Raw genomic sequence first — 21979 nt, 5'->3', positions numbered from 1 at the left:
TTTTTGCTATGGCACTCAGCGTCTACAGCACTGTGAATTAAAACCAGGATGCTGAGGTCTTCTACACACAGCTTTCACAACTCACTCTCTGGGGCATAACACCTTCCCCCCCAGTAACAAGGCATTCAGTGAAAGGCTCTATTAAAGACTATATACAACCATTTCCATTAGATGACCATCACGCAGGAATGTTTATCTACCAATCATTGTTCTGGAAGTTTTACATATATATAATTATTATTTATTATCTCCTCTGGTAGTGAGGCATTCAGACACAAAGAAGTTAATAAACTTTCCCAGAGCAGGCTGAACCCCAGGCAGTCTATATCCAGACTCTATAATCTTAACCAATATTACCTCTGTTTAATAGATATTAAGACAAGTTGAAATGGGGCTTAAACAGCACTAATCTTCGATATCCTTGGTGGATTATTTTTTCTATGAATACAAAGTTAAGCTATTACCATTTAACTAGCCATGTGATTATTTTAAAAGAAACTTGCATAACTTTTAAGCAGTTCTTAGAAAACAGCTAAAAGTAATGATGAAGAGAGCAAAAAGAAAGGACTAATAAGGAAAGAAAAATTCCATTTTCTAATAAAAATCTTTACCTGTGAAGTGGAATTTCACCGATTCTGGGAGACCTGAAAGAACAGAGAGAAAATCAGTGTACTGAACATTTTGGGGTCAGAAATAGAATGGGAAAGGTACAAAATATGGGGCATAGGTTAGAAAGGTAAAGGATGTTTTCATCTAAATTATTACAGTTTAAAGGAAGACTACCAGGTCGTTTGATAATGTTATGATGAATTTAATGATGTCAGCGCTAATTTTAAATAACAAAAAGAACCACATAGTGGAATAATTTTATATCACAGCAGTTAGAGTGATTTATAATACATTCATTCAGATTCTATTTTATCAGTACATAAAATCTTACGTATCAGTGAATGTGGGTGATGTCATATATCACTGACAGGCTCTCTGGTGGGTCAACTCCATTGTAGAATTGAGTGATGCCTGGGACATTGATTTACACACTGTAACAGTGCGAGAGATTTATCTCATGGCATTTATCCCATAGATTTTACAGGACAGGACTGCTCTCTCTAAAAAGGCTCTAGGATCTCAGACGAGTATAATGGATACGGAAATAACTTCAACGATGGCTGACAAGTTTTTTCTCCCTCTAGTTCCAGGATATCCTGAGATTCTTGTAAAGTAAGTCTTGTAAAGTAGGGATTAGAGGACCATGAACATTTTCATGGGCTATTAGTTACTCAGTTACTAAACACTGGGGTTACTCCTTAGAGAAGAAGCCTACCCCCACCCATAGAGATTTTCAATCTAATTGAGTAGTTAATCATTTTCTAGACAATCACATTTATATAACTAATGACAAACATTACTTTAAATGTTTGCCACAATTTAAAACATCACTCTAAAATTATTTTATCCATGTTCAACTCACCACAAGAAATTACTAGCTATTCTGTATCAATAAAGCTACTGTATAAAAATAATACTCTAGATTACTTGCGTTATGTGGCACATATATCTTAAAGATCATAAAGAAACAGGCTTCAGGATTTTTAGAATCATTCCAAAGCACAAAAATATTTAAGGTGGATACTCAAAACTCTTGCTTTCCAGTCAGCAGCTTTGGTTACTGGATCAAGGGGAGAGATAAGGAGTGGCACAGATGAAGGCTATCTTGGCTTAGTGGGTAGGCACACTGGCTTGATTTAGAAATTTAGTTATTCTTTCACTCAGTCTTCTCTTCATTTCAAAAGGTGCCTTCTGACCAATCCATGTTTTAATCCCAAAAGGTCACCTGCATTCTCCATTCCAACATAGGATCTTCCCTGAGGTACTGCAGAATCTTTCTCACTGGATTCCCTTCACCTACGTGCCCAAGTACCATGGCCTCCTCCTCAAATCCTTTCACATCATTTCAGTCACGAGTTCCTTATGAAAAGTCATCTCCCTAGATCTTAAAAGCTCCCCTGAGATCTTATTATTCTTGGGATAAAGACCCAAATCCCTATAGGCTCACAGGGTCTCTAAGGTCTGAACTCTATCTCTCCCTCCAGGCCCATCTCTGCTCTGTTCAACCCTCCACATTCCAGACACACTCGAATTTTATTACAATCCTCAGAATGCCACATGCTCTCCCTCTCCAGGGCCTTTGCACACAGGGCATGTGCCCTTCCTTCAGGAATGTTCTCCAACTATCCCAACATGCACACTTAGCCTAGTGAGCTCTGCCCCCTCCCTTCATGGTCAATATCACCCTGGGGCAGTGTCCACTGAACCCTTAGTCTAGGTAAGTCTTGTTACATCTAATTTCACCACTGAACATTCTTTCTTTTCAGAGTTCTTATCTCAGTCTGCATTTAAAATTCATAACTGAGATAATTTATCAAATTTCTCTATATTTAGATTGTAAAACTCACCAAGGACAGGATTTATACCTCGTTTTGCTCACCACGAGGTTTCCAAGACCTCATTCAGTAATTGCCACAGAGTAGGCAAAAAATAAAGATTTATTGAAAGCATTCCTGCATGTATGAATAAATGACAAAAGTAATGAACTGAACCCAAGCCAGAAGTCTCAAGCTATTTTGTACCGCTATAAAGCAGTGTCACCAAACCGTCCAGGAGGAGGACAGGAAGAGAGAGAGTGAGCCTGCCATGGAGATCCCTAGAGAGCAGTTTGGGTGTCTCAAAACAAAGAAGGAAGCATTACCTGCAAAGGAGAAGGCCATGAGCTCCTGGAGGTGGGGGGCTGCAGTGGGAGGACGGTACATGATTTTGCCCTGGTTAATGTCTTCCTGTGTGAAATACTGGATGGGAGTGTGAGGCTGGTCCACGTGTTCGATGATACCTGAGGACAAGGAGACTTGCCATGAGCATTAGCAGTAGCTCTGATGGCTAACTAAATGACCAGAGCCATAAAGCTGCCTTTCCCACTGGTCTTTTATCCTTCAGAAACAACTGCTCTCAGGTTGTTCTTGGTATACTACTCTTGAGTTATTCCAGAAAAGGCAAATCTGAATCCCAAATAGACTCTTGACTAGAATTCATTGACTATAAACAATAGTAAGATACAAACCACTGCCCGTAATGTAGCCTAGTAATTCTCCAGAATCCTCAGGTAATTTCTCAATTGAGTTTAAGTTCCAAGGTCAAGGTCATTGAGAAAATGGCACAGACTGGTCTTCTAGTGAGACTATCAAGAGATTTTTCTCAATCTGCCCTCTTTCCTTCAGAAACTCCTTAGTCTCTATGATGACCTCTGGCAACAGTAACATGGATCTTGATTATTCTCAGAACTGGATTTGCAATTATCACTCTGCTTGTGAAAAAGCTGTAGGATCTGCAGATTTGCCTACCATTTCTAAATTTTACAGGAACAGAACTGATGCTATGACCATCTTTCATGCCCGAGTAACTCTTTCAAAGGAAGACACATGTGAGGCTCGGTATTAGATGAATTCAACTTCTGAGGGGCTGAGAGATCTATTCAGGCAGCTGGTCTAAAAGAACTTCATCTCTTCCTGGCAACACAGGGAGAAGGACTATATCTATGACTTACCAAGTTAAAAAAAAGAAGGATAATTTTTAGAATTTTAATTATTTTGGACTTTTTTGAAAGAGTAATGGAATTTATTGTTTTAGACTTCTATTTCTCCTTGGGAATTTAATATGAAAGGCTTACATGTAGGGCAGTGATTGGTCTTGGGAGACCCACCTCAGAGGTGAGAGCAGACTTGTCTTAGGAGAAGCTGGTCTCCTTTCTGTGAGGAACAGCCACATCTCTTTTGGCACAGGCTTAATAGAGAAGGCGAACATTAAGAGATCTAAAGGCTGGGGACTGATGGTGGGGGTCCAACTCTCCTCTGAATGTGCTTCCACATTTCTACGGTGTGTTCCCCTATGGGAGGAGGAGTGACTTATCCAGTTGGGAAGGGAACTGAGCATGTATGGTTCAGCCCCCTCTGAGCTCTCAGGCAGAGCTCCTCATCCTCAGCACACGCTCATTCTGGTCTGCGCACCTATCATAGGTGCACCAGGGCAGGCTCAACTCCTACAGACAGTGCCCGTGTCTGTCCAGTTCTGCCTGTGCCTGGGAGGGGGAGCTCAGTCTAGTGACTAAAGTTCTATGCCTGCTATGTTCTCCATTACACATCTGTCAGTACCAAAGCTGACACATTCATCTTCACATGTTTGACCATAGTGCCTCTCTCTCTCTCTCTCTCTCTCTCCTTCCTTCCTTCCCTCCTTACTTCTTTCCCTCCGCCCCTCTGAATTGGTTTGAAACTCAGAGGACAGGAACAAGTGGTATGAGTAATTGTTACTTCTTAAAATATCAACAAGTATAAGAAGACAAAACTCCAGAGCTGTTAAGACTGGTCAACAGCTGGAAGATACTACTTAAGAGATCATTTACTGCACATCTTACCTTGATTTGGATGCAGAGGTAGAGTGATATTGTATATAATCTTCCTACTTGGCCTCTCAGAGTTTACAAAGGAGAGGGAATGAGGCTGAATCACAGTCAGGCCATCTTCACGTGCCTAAACAAAGTTTAAGAAGAAGGAAAAATGGTGTGATGAAAACAAAAGCCAGAGGCAAAAGCAAACCTTACTGAAAAAAAAAAAAAAACTAAACCAAACTCAGTTTGGACTTTTAAATTAGTCACACTTAGCAAAACTTTCTCTGAGATTTTAAAACAAGGAATCTGTCTCTTGCATTGTAGATTTGTCCCAGCCTTAGGAACCTCACAGGGTTATAGAATCCTCTTCAGGTCTTCTTGCACCCCAACTCTTCTCTCCTCTGTCCTCTGCCCCAGGTTTATACTGCTGCATGCTCTGGGAATCTCAATATGATCATTTTTCCCTGGGTGGATCTCACAGTGATATGCATTTGAAAATGAGCCATCACAGCTGGCTATTCTACTATTCTACCATTCACAGCTGGATTGCCACATCTCTGCTCTTCTAACTTAATGAGCTAAGGTTGCATCTGGTAAGAAGTTCCCCCTGATGCCCCAGCTTTTTAAATGAGAACTGTGATGCTTTCTTATTTATTTATTTTTTGAAACTGTGATGGTTTCAAAGGACTAAAGATGAACTCACTTCAAACACCAGCAGAGGCTCATCATTGGAATTCAGAGATTTAGGAATTACTTGTTTATTAAAGTAAATAATACAACAGTCAACATTTCTCCTTGTCTCCATGCTACTATTTAAAATAACTAGATATTGCTTTTCTCTTCTAGCTTTCAGAACACATGCAGAGTCTAGCAGAATTGATCAAAAGGCCAAAGTGTATGTAGCTTTTACTATCCATTCACCTGTGTACATCCATCACCCACTAACAGTGACAACACCAAAAAAAAAAAAAAAAAAAAAAAAAAAAAAAAAAAAAGGGAGAGATCTGGAATCTCATGACCAGGCCTAACAGTGAGTTGGGTGAGTTGGGAATAGCAGCAAAAACATAGTGGAGAAGAGAAAGGGGGAAGTAGTGTGAGCATGGGCCCCTTGCCTGGGTCATACATGCTGTCAATAAAACAGAACAAAAATATCCAGATCTTTGTAGGCTCTTCCTAACTGACCACTGAAAAATTAGAATTTGACACCCTCTCCTGCTCTTTGAAGCTCTGCTTCTTTCAGAAGGAATCCCCCCTTTAGGAAAGGATTAAGTAGGACTCAGTAATTCTCATGGAGGAGGGCGTGGTGTTCTTCCCTTAAACCATGAAAAGATTGAAGGTTACAGTAGCTCTCGTAATTGTCCCCAAGGCATACTTGTCCAGGGGAGAGGCAGCATTAGCAGGTTAGGACAATCTCCCTATAGTAAAGAGTCATATTTCAGGCCATTCCTCAGGTCTGGAATGTAATGAGCAAGGAAAATCAGAATTGCAAAACAGCACCTGGTCTCTCACCCTAAAATAAAACAAGTAAGGATAACAAATTAAAAATATATGCCTATTTACAGTCCAGTGTATGTGTGCACACACCTATAAATGTGTACACGTGTGGGCACAGATGCATAGATAAAAAAGTGCAGGCTCTGTACATTGTTTGGTACTGTTTTACCACTTTGGTAATCTCAAAACCATCACAATAACTGCAAATTCTGAGTATTATGGGATATTTTTGAAAATCTAGATGTTCCTAAAACAATAAAATGATAAGAAGAGAGAATTAGCATGGACATAGGATATGGGAAAGGAAAATATGTTCCAGGCAAAACAACAGATATTTTACTATGGAATTTATGGTTACTATTTCTCCACTCATAGAAATAGACACTACGTAGAAAAAGTAAAGACTTGATTCTCTGAGGAAAGCAATATTGAGGTTGAGCTGTAACCAAGTATAATCAATTTTAATATTGCCTATTTAGAATGTTCAATATTTATCAATTAAACATAGTAAGAAATGAGAGATTAAATTTCATAGAAATCGTTACAGAAGACACTTTTTTATTAAAATATCCGTTACCAAAAGAAGACTACAGTATAATAATTTTCATAATACCCATATTACCTCTGAATATATCCAGAATCCAACCATTTCCCCCCACGGCATTGCCACCACCATGCTGGCAGCTATAGTCTCTCACCTGGGTTACCAGGATGGCCTCCCAACAGCTCTCTTGCCTACCTGCCCACACACCCACAGTCTATGTCAGCACAACAGCCAGGGTGACCCCTTTGTAAAGGACATTATGCCTCTGCTCAACCCTGCAATGACTCTCCATTTTACGAAGAATAACAGTTAAGTCCGCTACAATACCAGCTTGTGAAGACCAATTGATCTGCTCACATGCTCGTGTGCCCGCGTGCATGCACACACGCACTCACACATAGACACACACACACACACACACACACACACACACACACACACACACACACACACAGAGCACATCTGTCAATTAATGTAGATTACTCTTGCTTTCACTCACTCTGCTCCAGCCATGCCGACTTTCTTGCTATTCCTTGAACTAAGCACGCTCCCAACAGGATGACCTCTGAATGCATGGTTCCCTGGGCCTGGAATGCTCTGTCCTCAGCTATCTGCATGGCTACCTCCCTCACCTCCTGGAACTCTTTCTTTAAATGTCATTGGCTTAATAAAGCGCACACCAACCACCTTATTTGAAATTGAAAGCTAGGTCTCCCTGGCCCCAACACTACATTTCAGATCCCTCTGGCCCTAATCTACTTTTTATTTCACCACATTACTTCTCACTAACATGATATATGTAAGTTACTTATTTGTCTATTACTTATTGTCTGTTTCCCCCCGAGGTAATGTAAACTCCACGAGAACATGGATTTTTGTTTGTTCATGCATGGATCCCAAGCACATGGCACATGGAATGTCTCAATAAAAATCTGTTGAGTGAATTTAACATATCATCATAAAAAGATTAAGCCAAGATACAAAATAATAAAAATACTTTTCATAAACAATTTCATTAATAATTTTTAAAGAATATTTTCCATTGTATTTCAATGTCATCTAAAGAATTGGCGGGGACCCAGGGGTGCAAACATTGTAACACGTAAGCCTTAGCGAAGTGTGAATAACTTAAACTTCCAGGTCAGGATTTATAAACAACATTTTAATTTCACTCTATTAAAAGAAAAGATGAATTTCATATCTTGCCTGTCATTCTACTAAAGCAGCAAAGCTCATGGTAGGTCTGAGAAATCAGACACTCTTGAGTAATGAGATGAGGAAAGTGGAGGTCCTACAAGAAATCATCCTCTCACATAGTTCAGTTAGGACGACAAAATTAATTCATTCCTATATTCATATAGCAAATATTTAGTGAGAACCTACTATGTGCAAGGTACCAAGCAAAGAGCTGTGGGAGATATAAGATGAATCAGATATAGACCCTCTTTTCAAGCTTTTTTTTTGTAGGGGAAAATCATAAATAGCTCTAATGTAGAGAATTCTAAGTGTGGAAGGCTCAAGTAAAGCACATCAGGAATTCCAAGGATAAAGAAACATTTCCAGAGATTGCAGATGATAATTCTATTAGTTTCTGAAAGGTCTTAAGAAAAAACATGGACACAGAAGACTGCAGCTGTAAAACAAATAAAGCCTGCCCAGACTTGAGTCTGTATCACAAGAGATAAGCTGTTCTAACTGGATCCCTACTAGCACCATCAGAGTGGTTTTAAAAGAATACTTGAAATAGCGATTACTCTGGAAACAAATGAAACCAGGCTAGAAAGGCTTCTTCAAGGCCTTTTCCTCAAGTGGTGACCTTGAGCAACTCAATCTTGAGTACTGCAACCATTTGAAAAAGGAAATAATAGTCTGTCTTTCCCATGACGAGATAATACAATTTCCCCTTTAAGATAGAAATTGGAAATAAGCTATTTCAAGTGTATGTGTGTGTATACGCATATGATTAATTTGTTATTTGAATTTGAAGGGGATACAGTTTAGGGAGTCATTAACTATTTGAAAGAAGGTCTGAAAATATTCATTTAGTCAACAAATATTTACTAAGCAAGTACTTTATAGAAGGCATTGTACTAGATGCTGAGGAAGTTACCGAGACTAATTAAGCAAAGATTTTGCCCTTAAGGATTTTCTAAGTTAAATAGTGATGATTACATGGGAAACTATGAGTTGATGTGAATCTACTAACCTATTTGCAGAATCTTACATTATCTACTCTATGATATTTATTGGTAAATGTGCATGTTTTCAGATTTCCTTGCCCAAACTTGATATACATCATAAAGGTATTTATCTCATGTATGTTTATGTCTATATCTATATCTTATAATATTATACACATATGTATAATACCTTATATATGTATGTATGCATACAATTCTGATGAACACTGCAAACCAAACTATAAGATTGCATTTAAAAGATCTTAGATTTGATGAATAACAGAATTACAGAAAGGCCACCGAACAAATTTCCATTTAGGCAGGTATCTGATTATGTGGCTTTGCACTCTATTCAGTCTTCCCGGGGAATTTCAGTTCTGCGAGGACTTAACCACTCCGTGCTATCAATGATTCTCAAAGGTTTATCTCCCATCCAGAATATCTACTGATCTTCTACACACCCTTAATAGGCACACCCTTAATAGGCACAGCCCATCCCAAAATGAACTCATCGTGCCTCCCACCCCACCTGCCGCTAAAGTCCTCACACGTTCCTGACCTCAATGAAGAGCATCTCTATATACTCAGAAACTGGGGTGTTTCACCCTCCTCTCACCTCTAATTGACCATGGTATTTCTAAATATCTTTTAGTGTTTCTCTAAATTTCTCCCCCATCTTAACCACTTTTAACTGTACAGTACAATACTGTTAACTATGTACACATTGTTGTGCAGCAGTTCTAGAATTTTTTCTTCTTGGAAAACTGAAATTCTGTATCTATTGAACAACAACAACTCCTCTTTATCTCTCCCCACCTCCTCCCCTACCCCCGCAGGAGCATCCACCATTCTACTTTCTAAGAGTTTGATTACTTAAGATAGCCCATAGAGGTGGAGCCATTAGTGTCTGTCTTTGTAACTGTTTTATTTCACTTAGGACAATGTCCTTAAGGTTCATCCATACTGCAGCACATGACAGGATTTCCTTTTTTAAGGTTGAATAATATTCCATTGTTGTGTATACCACATTTTCTCTATCCATCTATCTGCCAAAGGCTATTTAGATTGTTTCCACCTCTTTGCTACTGTGAATAATGCTGCAGTGGACATGGGTGCAAGTATCTCTCCAAGGTCTCACTAACTCTTAATCCTGACGTCCACTGCACAGCTTTCATGCCACTGACCTTTATTGCTCTGGATGACTGCAATAGCCTATTTTTTGGACTCCTGGCCCCCTGTCTGGTCCCCATCCAGGGTGGTGTTCTCTACCCTGCAGCCAGAATGACCTTTTTAAATTGAAAATCTTTTCAGGCAGCCTGTCTTCTACATCTTATTTGCCCCAACAGCCTTTCAGGACAAAATGGAAACTCCTTCATCCTATCTTTAAGGTTCTCCATGATCTGACTCTTATGTCTTGTTTCTTCTTCACATAAGGATTTATGCTCCAGCCAACTGAAGTCTCTCTTATTCCTCAAACATGTTATGTTCTCCTGCATCTCCATCGTTTTTCACCGACCCAAGCTCCTCTCGCTGGAATGAATTTCCCCCAATTTCTAGTCTAGATAAGTGGTTCATCAAGTGTGGTGAGAAGAGCAGCAGCAATAGTATTATATTACCTGGGACCTTGTTAGAAATTCAGATTCTCAACTCTCTACCAGACCGATTGAATTAGAAAACTCTGGGGTGGGCCCGAGCAATCTGTGATTTAACAAACGCTACAGGTGCTCCTAATGTAGGCTAAAGCTTGAAACCTGCTTTAGAGATAATTTCCACTTCAACCAACTCAATTCACCTTCTTGAGGAAGCTTTCCATAACCTTGCCCATAACACCCAACCGGGCCAGGGGCCCTCCTATCTGCCTGCATATCATGGTCTGTCATGGCATTTATCATTATATTTCAGTTCTTATTGATTCGCTTGTCTCACCTTTCACACTCTAAGTTCCTTAAGAATAGAGACTGTACTTTATAGTCATTGAATCTCCAATGTCTTCCATAGCATTTGGCATAAATTAGGGGCTCAAAAGTATATGATTGAATGACTGAATGTTGAAGGGTAGGAGAAGTAGACTCCTACCTTTACCATATATAAACATGGCAATATATAAATACATATATAAATAGGTATTTAGCATATATATTCATAATGTATTTACTAAATATGTGCATAATGTATTTACTAAATATGTACTTAAATGAGTTTACATCACTGGATCGAGAATGTGTTTTTGTCACAGATTACAAGTATGTCCTACAGTAATGGCCCTAATTAACATCAAAAGAAATATAAACTATGTATATTTTAAGGAATGAAAGAGTAGGCTAATCGCATTTTATGGTAAACAAACCTTTGTGATATCCTAAATTACACAGGACACACCTAATTTGAAAACATGCAACCTGAGACCCTAAAAATTAAGTAACTTGAAAAGCTTCTAGTGGCTCACAGCAACTGAGTGGGAATAGCACCATCTTCATGGCTCCTGGCCCATTTCTTTCCCTCTAAACTCAAAATAACACTGCATTAGCATTTGGCAAGAAATGTACACTTACATTTTTCTTTATAGGTTAGAGAAAATTCTGATCCAAGTTCCTCCAGTCAGAATGATAAATTATAGACTTTACAGTGCTGCTGAATTATGATTTCTTTAAATTATGGTTTACAATGGAAATGCTGATACCAGCTATTCATTAAAAACTTTCTATTTCCCCTTTATGTCTCTGTCATGCCCCAGACCCATAATTTCTAAAACTATAGATGCTTTCTTTGTTGTCACTCAAGGCTGATATACACTTCGGAATGTAATTATATGGGCAATACCTAAAAATGTGGATCCATAATGATTTATTTACAAGGTCTTATATGCTTGTGACTCTGTCTAGAAGAGGGGTTCTGGCATTCCCTACCCACTAGATATCAGGTTACAGTGGAGTTGCTAATTGTCTAAACTCATTCAGCTGTTGCCTCGCTTCAAACCTTTCCATATGCCTGTACTTCTTGCCACACAGCATGCAAGACCTTCTGTGATCAAGGTCATGGACGTCTACATCCTCACCACTCCTCCTCTGCTTTCCTAATTTCTCCAGTCTTATTGAACTATTTGCAATTTTCTCAATAATCATATTCTCCCTCACCTCGGGGTATCTGCATGTGCTGTTTTCATGTCTGTTAGTGCCCTTTGCTGTCACCTCTCCATTCCTTCTAACCTGCCCTCAAAACTTTCACTGGGAAATTGCTATTTACCTCTCTGGATTCAGCATAAACATCACCTTCTTCAGGAATCTTTTATAATAGAAAGGAAACTTCTAATAGGGCTTCTAAAAAATGGAGTAACAGTTTCTCTAGCTAGGTGGAGCTATCACTGGCTAAATAACCATGCCCAGATGGTACTGATTAAATAGACATAAGCCTGAAATGTCTTCCAACCACTCAAGGAGAAGCCCTATAATTGTCTGGGGTGCTGCATAAAGGACAGCAGCAATGGGTGTGAGGTCGAAGTGGATTCCATCTAACTTTCCTTTCACTCTGGGAATTTGAAGCTTCGTTTTCAAGTCAATGAGAAATGTATTTACAGGGCTGGTATTGTCTGCATTCTGGGTCAGGCATTCACCAGATATGAAAACAGGACACTCCATCAAATTCCGTCAGCATGCCTCCCCCAGGCGGAAACCATGAGCCCTCCCACCCAACTCACAGTCATATGGAGAGATGCTCCCCGAGAGAGCTGAGGCGCTTCAGGCGTTTGTGGTAAGATCGCGATGTTGAACAGTCGGCTGTCCAGGGGGGTGTGGGCATCTGTGGCACTAGATACCTGGAAAGAAATGTCATACCGGTGAGCCTCTGTTGGGCAGAGCGTATCTGCACATGTTTATTTCCCTCTTTAAACCATCTGTCTTTGAATTCTATCTGTTCCTGAATTACAATTTTCATTCTGCTCCTTGAATTTTAATATTAATTTTTTACTGGTTATAAAAAGTATACATAATCATTTTAGGCAATTCTGAAAATGCTGGAAAGCATAAATAAGAAATAAAAAATCATCTAGAATTTCACTATCTGGAAATTAGTAGTTGTTAACATATTGACGCATTTTAGTTAAATCCTTTTCCTATGCATACATGTCAAACTTTATATACAATAGTATATTCTAAATTTTTACTGAACATAATACTATGGTATTTTGCTAAACATTCTTGAAAACATTAATTTTTGATAGCTGCATAATGTTGCATTATGAGACTATATAACCCATGTTATATATGTGATTTTCATTCCATTTCTTTAAACTTTACCCGGCACAGACATCTACATCTAGATTATAAAGACAAATCTCAATCTCATCATTGTAAGGCAAGATTTATAACATTTACAGCTGGGGTATGGTCATAAAATCAACTTTTTCCTGTTTCAAAAATGCTGAAAAATGATGCTTTTCCTATGCAGCTTCTCCCCTCCTCAGAGCTTCTGAGCTGCTCCCTTGCACTGTTCTTTCTATTGTCTGTTCCACCTTAGGCTTGTTACAATAACTGGTATTTCTGTGTGACCATGTGTAGTTGTATTAATTCCATATGAGAGGGAGCAGGGTTCTGTAAATTCTGAGAAAAGGGCAGGAACAGCAGCCCTTTCTCTATGTCTTCTACAGTTCCACCACCAACAACAAAAAACTGTCTTCTCTGTATCTTTATCATGTCAGATGCTTGGAGCTCCAGTTTCAGAATATCTACATGTTTTCAAGGAAGCATCGTATAGTGTCACTATAAATAATATCAAGAATAATGGCTATAGTTCACTGAACATCTATCATGGGCTCAGCACTGTACTAGCTACTTCTCAGAAGTCAACTTACATAATACTCACAAAGCAGATATTATTATCTCCTTTCTTACAGATGAGGAAACCGAAGGTCAGAAAAGTTGAGCAAGGTGTCGAAATTACAAAGTCGATAAGGCTCATTATTTAACCAGGTCGATGGGTTGTGATCTTCCTACTGATCGATTTGACTCAATTTGGATGATTTACGAAATTAGAAAAGGGAAAAATATGTCCTCCTATCTCTTGAATGAGAGAAACGGAACACTGTGCAGGTAGTGAAATGCGGGCATATTATCAAGCAAGGGAAGCAGTTGGAGCTTCCTTAGTAAAGATACTGGTGTGAAACATGTTGGTCTTTTTCAAACCACATTCCCTGAGGCTGTGCCAAGAAGATCTGAATACACCCAAACCCGGGCTCCTTCCCATGCCGAAATGACATGAGTGTGTATGCTTTCTTCTCACTATGCCATGCTCTATTTTTATATGCCATGTTTATTACATAAATGCCAAGTTTTACACTCAAAGTAACACATGGGATGCATTGCTGGCTCATAACAGCACGTGAACATTAAAACGAAATTAAATCCATGCAGCTCGTTGTACTGCAATTTCTGCTTGAAACTGAAAAAAGGGGAGGTGGGGAAGAGAAGAATCATGAGAACAGCATTTTTAACACAATTTTTTTTTTTGGTTTAAATCCTTTAGGGACACTAAAATGAATGGGAAAATTTGCTGTTTATTTTAGCACATAGTTATAGTGTCTGCATCATTTCAAATCAAAATATGAGGGAAGCCTATAAAACAATGAGACTTTAAAAACAAACACACCAAACCTTTCATATCTAGGAGAACATTATCTCAGAATTGTTTCATAACTTGTAATAAAGATGCTGTCAGTGTTTAAAACACACTTTTTGGAATGCTTTCAGAGGGAGTTCAGAAATCATGTAAGAAAACTGAACTTGCTACTTCATAATTAGTCCCTGTATTAAGCAAAAATAATTACTACTCTTCTTCATACCAGACATGATTCTGAATGACTTTGGGTATATTTGGTTATAGTTTAAAATTATTTCCAAAGGATGTTATGCTGTCACTATTGAGGATATTCTGAAGAATACCCCATAGATTTTGAAGGAGATTTCAAGTAGAAGTTCTAAACACACTTTGAGCAAACTGTCTGAAGACTCTTCAAAGGGAACCACTTATTCTAAGTAATGATGTTCAACTGGATGTCTTAAACTCAAGCAAGTTTGTTTAAAAATAAATCAGTAACTTTTGCTATTTTATAATTACCCACTTAGTAACCCACTTGCAAAAGCAATCAAATATCATTCTGGGCAGGTGCTGAGAATCCCTATCCAGGGAAATGCTCTGTTTTGATAATGCTCTTCCTCCTGACACTTATGAGGCATAGGCATATCTGAGGATTCTACTTTGCTGAGGTTTCTTTTTATTGAGGTCTTCGCCTCCATCCTGACTCATTTTTTGAAGGCTGCTGAGTCCCCAGGTGCTAAAAATGAAAAGTTAACTTGGGCAAAGGGCACACGTTTCCTCACTCATTGGACATTTCGTGTGCTCAGTACAATCTCATTTTAATGGTTTCTAAGTTTATTTCAACATGCTCTCTGGAAAGGCACATCTTTTATACAATATAATTTAGTCAGGCAATGAAGATGTGTACACAAGACATCAGAGGCCAAATGGATGATCATTTTAACAGGCAAACGATTGTGGTAGTTTATCCCCAGCTGGGTTCCTACAAAAGACGTCTCAGACTTAGAAGGACGTGGACACTGCTCTGGCTGATCACTACCGCTATGAGTGCTTCTGTATATTTTGTCTACATTTTCCCAGATTCTTTCCATGCTTAAACACACTTTCTCATTCATACTTCCTCATTCCTTGTATTTCTGTTCAATTCTTTATTTCCAAATTGTCCTTCACAGAGGTTTGTCTAATTTTATTGGTTTTTCCAAAGAATGAGATTTTGTACTCATTTATCAATTCTAGAAGTTTATAATTAATCAATTCTCTGCCTATCTGTATTAATTTTTTCCTTTTGCTTTCCTTAGGTTTCCCTTGCAGTTTTCTAGCTTCTTGAGTTAAATATTTAGTTTTTTTATTTTCATGCTTTTCTGCTCAATAATACGAGCTGAGGTCATCAGTTTTCTTCATGGTATTATTTTTGTCCACATCTTTTAAATTATGATGATTTATTTCCTTCTCATCAATATTTCTTAACAGTTTGCCATTTTGATTTCCTTTTAGAACTAGTAATTTCTGGGAGACTTATTTTAAAAAATTACAAATGGTATGAATTTTCTGTTTACCCTTTCATTATTAATTTCTAATTATATTTCATAATAGCCCAGTATAATTTCTTGGTCTTTAATTTATTGACAGCCTCCTTATGGTCTGGTTGTTTTAGTTGGCTTGGGCTACTGTAACAAAAATACCATAGGCTGGGTAGCTTATAGACAACAGAAATTTATTGCTCATAGCTCTGGATGATGGAGTCTGAGGTATGGGTGCCAGCACGGTCTCTTCTGGGTTGTCAACTGCCATCTTCTCATTGTATCCCCAAGGCAGGGAGCAGAGAAGGTGAGCAAGTTCTCCTGTGACTCTTGTAAGTGTAATAATTCCATTCATGAGGGCACAACCCTCATGACCTCATCTAATCCTAATCACCTACCAAATACCTCACTTCCATATGCCATCACATAGGAGAGGGTAGGATTTCAACATCTGAATTTTGGGGGAGCACAAACATTCAGTCAATAGCACTGGTATTTGACCAATTTTTACAAATGGTAATAACAGACCCTTACATAGTGATAGGCAGTATTCTAAATGCTTTATATGTATCAACTCATTAAATCCTTATAATAATGATACTTTATAGATGAGGAAACTGAAGTACAAGGATTTTGCCCAAGTAATTTTCCCAAAGTTGTATAGCTAATACATTGCAGGACTGATATATAAACTTTGGGATTGGCTGCCAAGTCCATGATCTTATCATAAGATGACAAATGTTCCAAAAAACATTTGAAAAAAAAAAAGATTTTCCCCTCCATATGGCATTTTAATATTTTGGAAGCATTTTTTTTTCTAAACACTTTAGCCATTATCTATTATAAACCTCTTTGCAGTGGAATGACTCTGCTTGTGGAGATATCTATATGATTGAATTAACAGATGAAAAAAAATATATCTCTGAATGCTATTAATTATATTTTTCTCTTCCCCCAAATGTGATTTCTAGGCAATCACAGAAAGCGACCTGAGTTGTTTATAAATAAGGGTGATGGTTTGCATCAGACCATCCAGTCATCAGAAAAGTCAGGAAGCAGAGTACCTGAAAGCGGAAGGAATCACTCTGGGCTGGGACTCCTGAGTGCCTGTACCACACGATGCCTTCATTGATGTCTTGTTGCGTGAAGGTGCTGGTGGGGGTTGCTGTCCTCCCATCAGGCAGGTGCTGTCCTTCATCTGCAGGGCTGTCTGCAGGCATATTAACCAGAAGGACCACCTCCCCTACGAAAGCCACATGGTTAGTGAGGCTCCCTTGGAAAAGTAAAATTAAGTCAGCTCTCATCTCCTTTCTACCACTTTTTTTTTCAAAAACAGAAAATAAATGATGTATTTCTTTATTCTTATCTAAGGTGAAGAAAAGGACATTAACACAGAATTCAATAGATGTCATCGAATCCACCTCTAGATATAAAAGTCCCAGTCTTTCAGCTAAAAGAACTAAAAGCCATTCAAAGACAATTCATGTATAAAGTTATTGATGTGTATCTATTAAAATTACATAAGTCATGAACACTGCAAACAAATCCTCAAATACCGGGCATTGAATGAATTCATTTCTACCCACAGCTTTCTATGAACAGAAAATTCTTTCTAATCAGAAAGTATTGGTGTAAACACAATGGAAAATTAGAAAAAAAATCAGAGACTCTTTGGGAGAATTCTGTACAACAAAAACACTAATAGCTAACACTGGAAAGCTTATGGCAGGCACTGCATGAAGCACTTTATGTGGTGGTTCAAACCCAGCTTCACCTCATCCAGTTGTGTGACCTCATTTATACTCCGTAAGTCTCTGTTTCTCACTGGTAAAATGAGAATAGTCCACACTTCACAGGTCCTCAAAAAGAATGTTGGCCATCCTTATCGTTATGTTATTTAATCCTCTGAAGATGCTATTATCATCTCCATTTTAAAGACAAAGTTCTTTAGGCTCAGAGCAGTTCAATAACTTGTTGAAGGTCACACAAATGATAAGTGGAGGAGCTGGGATTTGAATCCGAAGCTCATATTCTTGGTCATAAAACTCTGTTAGCAATCATGATTGTTTTGTGTTCACAGGCCAATATTTACCCTGATAAATAACTGATCATGTTTTCCAGCCCTTCATTCTCTAAGCTTTATTAGAATTGAAGCAAAGAAATCTAAATCTAAACATCACCACCTACACCAATCTGTTTCTATTGCTTATTCTTCACCTGAAGCTACTATCTTCTTAAAGTGAGATTGCAAATACAGAGGTGTTATAGAAACAATTAAAATTTCACAAGGAGAATACGCATATGCCTGCAAGTGAAGACCAAACAGAGAATGGATAAACTGCTGAAAACAGAAACTGTGTTCTCATGAAAATGTATCTAACAATAAATCTGAAAAAAGCTTCTCTACCCCTGTGTGTGTGTGTGTGTGTGTGTGTGTGAGAGAGAGAGAGAGTGAGAGTGAGAGAGAGAGAGAGAGAGAGAGAGAGACAGAGAGAGAGAGAGAGAGAGAGACTGCGTATATTTTTTAAATGTTCTGTAGGCAGATACCCAGATCTTGGTACACTAAACATATTGGGCAATTGATAGCATACTTTGATTACCCTAGAGAAATTTGTTTTCTTACTCAAAGGAAATACTAATTCTAATATTTATATGCACTAAATTCAAGTTAAAAACAAGCATAATATCCTGGATGGTGATGAAATAGTGAAGAGAAAAACATCAATACTCTTTTTTATATAATCTTGTGCAGGATCAACTCACTCTAGCTTCTTTCTTGTATTATTTCTCATTTGTACCTAAGTCACAAATTCTATTATATGTCACTCCCTGGTTCAACTTCTGTTCATAAGATCCTACTAATAAACATGCTTTTCCAGGATATAGATGGTTTATGAATATGAATACATTTGTAAAATATTCTGAAAGATTTCCACAATGCAAATATGGACAGTAAGGATAGAAAATATTCAAATGCCAACTTCCTAGCTATTCTATTTTATAATATGAAAGTTAAGCACATTTTCCTAATACGGCCTAATGAAATAAACTTATTTCTAAGATTAAAAAAAAAAATCAGTGTCACACTATGAAAATTAACTGGAATCATAGGATATTGGCTAGTTCCATTAATTTCAACCCAGAAAATATCAGTGGGTACTTGTTAGGTGCTAGTTACTGTGGCAGGCCCTTCAGGGTGGGAGGATTCAAAGACAAGCAAAATGTACTTCCTTTCCCTGAAGATCATGCTCCCTCCATAAGCAACTGGGAGCCCCTGTGAGGTTTTCAGTAGGTGAATGGCATGAACTGATTTAGAACACAGAATGTACATGATTGGAATACAGAGAGTCTCTGAGGTTTGAAAGTCCTGTTAAAAAGGCTGGACTTTATTCTATAAAAAGGATAACAATAGTACCTCACATTTATGTGGACAGTGTGACCAATTATGGGGCTACTGCAAAATCCAGATGAGAGATGGGGATGTGAACTAAGGTAACAGAGGTAAGATTGGGAAGAAATAAACAGAAACAAGAGGCCCCGAGGGAGTGGAAGCAGCAGACCTGACACATGTGGCTTTGAAGGATGAAGGCGGGAAGAACTGGAGAATGGCCCACCAGGTTGGGTGGTGGGTAGGCGAGTGATGCCACTGATGGGATAAGCAAGTGGGAGGGAAGATAAAGAGTTCAGCACTGGGTATTTTGAATATAAGGTGCCTTTGTGAGAAGCCCATGAGTAGACAAGGAGAAATACCAGTGTTTTGTGGGATTCACCGAGCAAGCTGAGAGCTTTTGTGTAGTACCTCGCCTCCGTTTTTATTACATTATGACAAGTACCAGAAGATGACCCTTTAAAAATATGAATATCAGGCTTAAAAAACAGAAAATAATCCCAATTTAGGATTTCCTTTATACTGCGGTCTATATTTTAACCAAGAATACTGAAGGGAAAATTTAATAGGTATTAAGTGTTGGGATCTCATTGGAATCTCTATGAATTCATTTAGGGTCAAGATGATTTGTATTAATGCTTTCTTACACTATGCTAAATAATCTGGAACTGGCACTGTGTTGGATTAAGTCAGATTCTCCTTCAAATGATACTCAAGTTATTTCATTAAAGCCATCTCATTAAATTTACTTTCAAACTTTAGCTGCTTTACTTTCAAGTAGCTAAAAATATAAGTATTAATCCACTTGTCTAAACTTACATTTGAAAACAGTGATGAGGCTACAAGAGGTTGAACTTAGGTCCTTTATGCACATACTATACAAGCAATTTATACTTGGTTCAGTTCTACGGTCAGTGTCCCAGCCTAAAGCCCAACTGGGACACTGTAAAGTGATGACGGAGTATACAGTAGCTGGGGTGGCAATGAGGTAAGGGCTCCACAATTCACATCACGGGGATAGAGGGGTTTAAGTAGATTTGTGTTAAGTGGGCTTCTAGTTCCCATCACTGTTTTTACTCTTGAATGGCTCCAAAAAGTAACGTGATTTGCTTATTGCTAAAACGGAGCTCTGGACACACAGAAAGAAGATTATATTCACAGCAAGAAGTTAATTAAGAGAGTTACAGTAGGAAAGGGTCACAGTCAAGCCTATATGGCATTTCATCAAGAGGAAATGGCTTAAAAATAATTTAATTCAGCATTTTCTGTTTAACACAAACAGAATATTGGAATACTAGGCTGTCTCTAGGAAATGTCACTTTTTGGCTTTTAATAAGATAAAGGTAGAGAATTTGATACATCAAACAAATAAAATATTTTTAGAGCTAAAAAGCACTTAAACATTATCTAGCTTAAAATCAGTGGATGAAAAGATGGCAAAGTTGAATATAGGTCTGCAGACTAATTAATTGTATCAATATTAATTTCCTGGTTTTGATAATTATTCTATGGTAATGTAAGATATTAACATTAGGGGAAGCTAGCTAAAGGGTATTCGGGAGTGCTATACTATTTTTGCAACTGAATTTTCAGTAAGTCTAAAATTATTTTAAAATAAAAAGTTAAAAAAATTATCTTGCCTAATCTTTCAAAGAAACTTATGGCTCAGTGGTGTTCAATTGCCTTCCACAAGGTTACACAACTATAATAAATGACACCCCAGCTAGACAGGTTTATAATTACATTATTTCTTGATTAGATTATGCTTTTCAATGTCTTTGTGGTCATTGGAATTATTTTTAAATTGTACAAAAGTTATTTTTTTTCCTCACTACAGAAAACACATAATTTAAAAAAATCTGATAACCCAGAGGAAAAACAGATTATTATTCCTCTACTATATAACATGTCAAGCAATATTTTACTTTGAATAGTTTAATTTTCATTTTCAGGTGATCCATTTATTTCTTTGTAAATATCAACCTGTCAATTTTTAAAAAACATTTTACAGCATTTTTAAATTTATTTACAGTTTCAATTCCTTGTTTGTGTCTTTAAATAATTTTAAACATACTTATTTCATAGTTTTTTTTTTATAAGATTGTTCCTTTATTTCATATCCTTGGGATTTTAATCTTATTGTTTGTTTTAGTTATGGTACTAGAGATTGATTCCTCATATATTCTGTAATTTTGAATTCTGAGCTAATTTTCATGGATTTTACCAGTGAGAATCCTGTGCACTCTGGAGTTGAGGGTGGACATTCTACAGCAATTTCTATTATTTCTGCAAGAAACCCAAGAAGTATCACAGCCTGAGATTAATTTTTAATATTAATGTCTCAGCCCTGGGTTTCTCAGACAATGGACATGGTGTAACTTAACTCTGGATCTGCAGGAGAAATAAGCTTGAAGTTCTGAATTCTCAGCAGACTTTTTTGTTTTACTTTGAGCCCCGGCAAGTATAGGTAGGTTTCTTTGTGATCTCTCTGTGCTGGTGAGCTTCTTGTTTCTATTCTGTCCCTGTAATTGAAGGTAAGTCATTCCAGAGTTTGGTTTTACACAGGATCTTAATGACAACTTTCTGTCTCTGCATGGGCATTAAATCTCAAGCCCCTGGGTTACTGAGACACACACAGCCCCTCTCAGGGAAGCTATGCCATCAACTCATGCCCAGACTGGCTTTCAATTCCTTCTTTGTTTCTGGTGCCTCAAGATTTCTTTCCATTCTTGTGAGATCAACTATGAATGCCATATAATTGTTATTATTTTTTATCCAGCACTTCTAGGTGTTAATGATGGGGAAGTTTTCAGGTTATTATAGTCC

At 37.8% G+C, this 21979-nt stretch overlaps 1 protein-coding gene across 3 annotated transcripts in view; it reads right to left on the bottom strand.

The window, feature by feature from the left end:
* The window catches only part of FRAS1 (Fraser extracellular matrix complex subunit 1), a 424744-nt gene that overhangs the window by 103877 nt on the left and 298888 nt on the right, over positions 1–21979 (bottom strand). For all 3 annotated transcript variants that reach the window (XM_088791576.1, XM_019720206.3, XM_088791578.1), the window contains 5 exons: positions 16830–17008; positions 12351–12467; positions 4466–4580; positions 2750–2887; positions 612–644 (listed from right to left, as the gene is read on the bottom strand). In XM_088791576.1, the coding sequence (XP_088647702.1) occupies positions 612–644; positions 2750–2887; positions 4466–4580; positions 12351–12467; positions 16830–17008 (582 nt within the window). The remainder of the gene's footprint in view (positions 1–611; positions 645–2749; positions 2888–4465; positions 4581–12350; positions 12468–16829; positions 17009–21979) is intronic.

This window comes from Rhinolophus sinicus, chromosome 1 (assembly GCF_057876585.1).
Source record: "Rhinolophus sinicus isolate RSI-liver-muscle chromosome 1, RSI-T2T, whole genome shotgun sequence".
Classification (NCBI taxonomy): Eukaryota; Metazoa; Chordata; class Mammalia; order Chiroptera; family Rhinolophidae; genus Rhinolophus; species Rhinolophus sinicus.
This window is presented reverse-complemented; position numbering and strand designations above follow the sequence as displayed.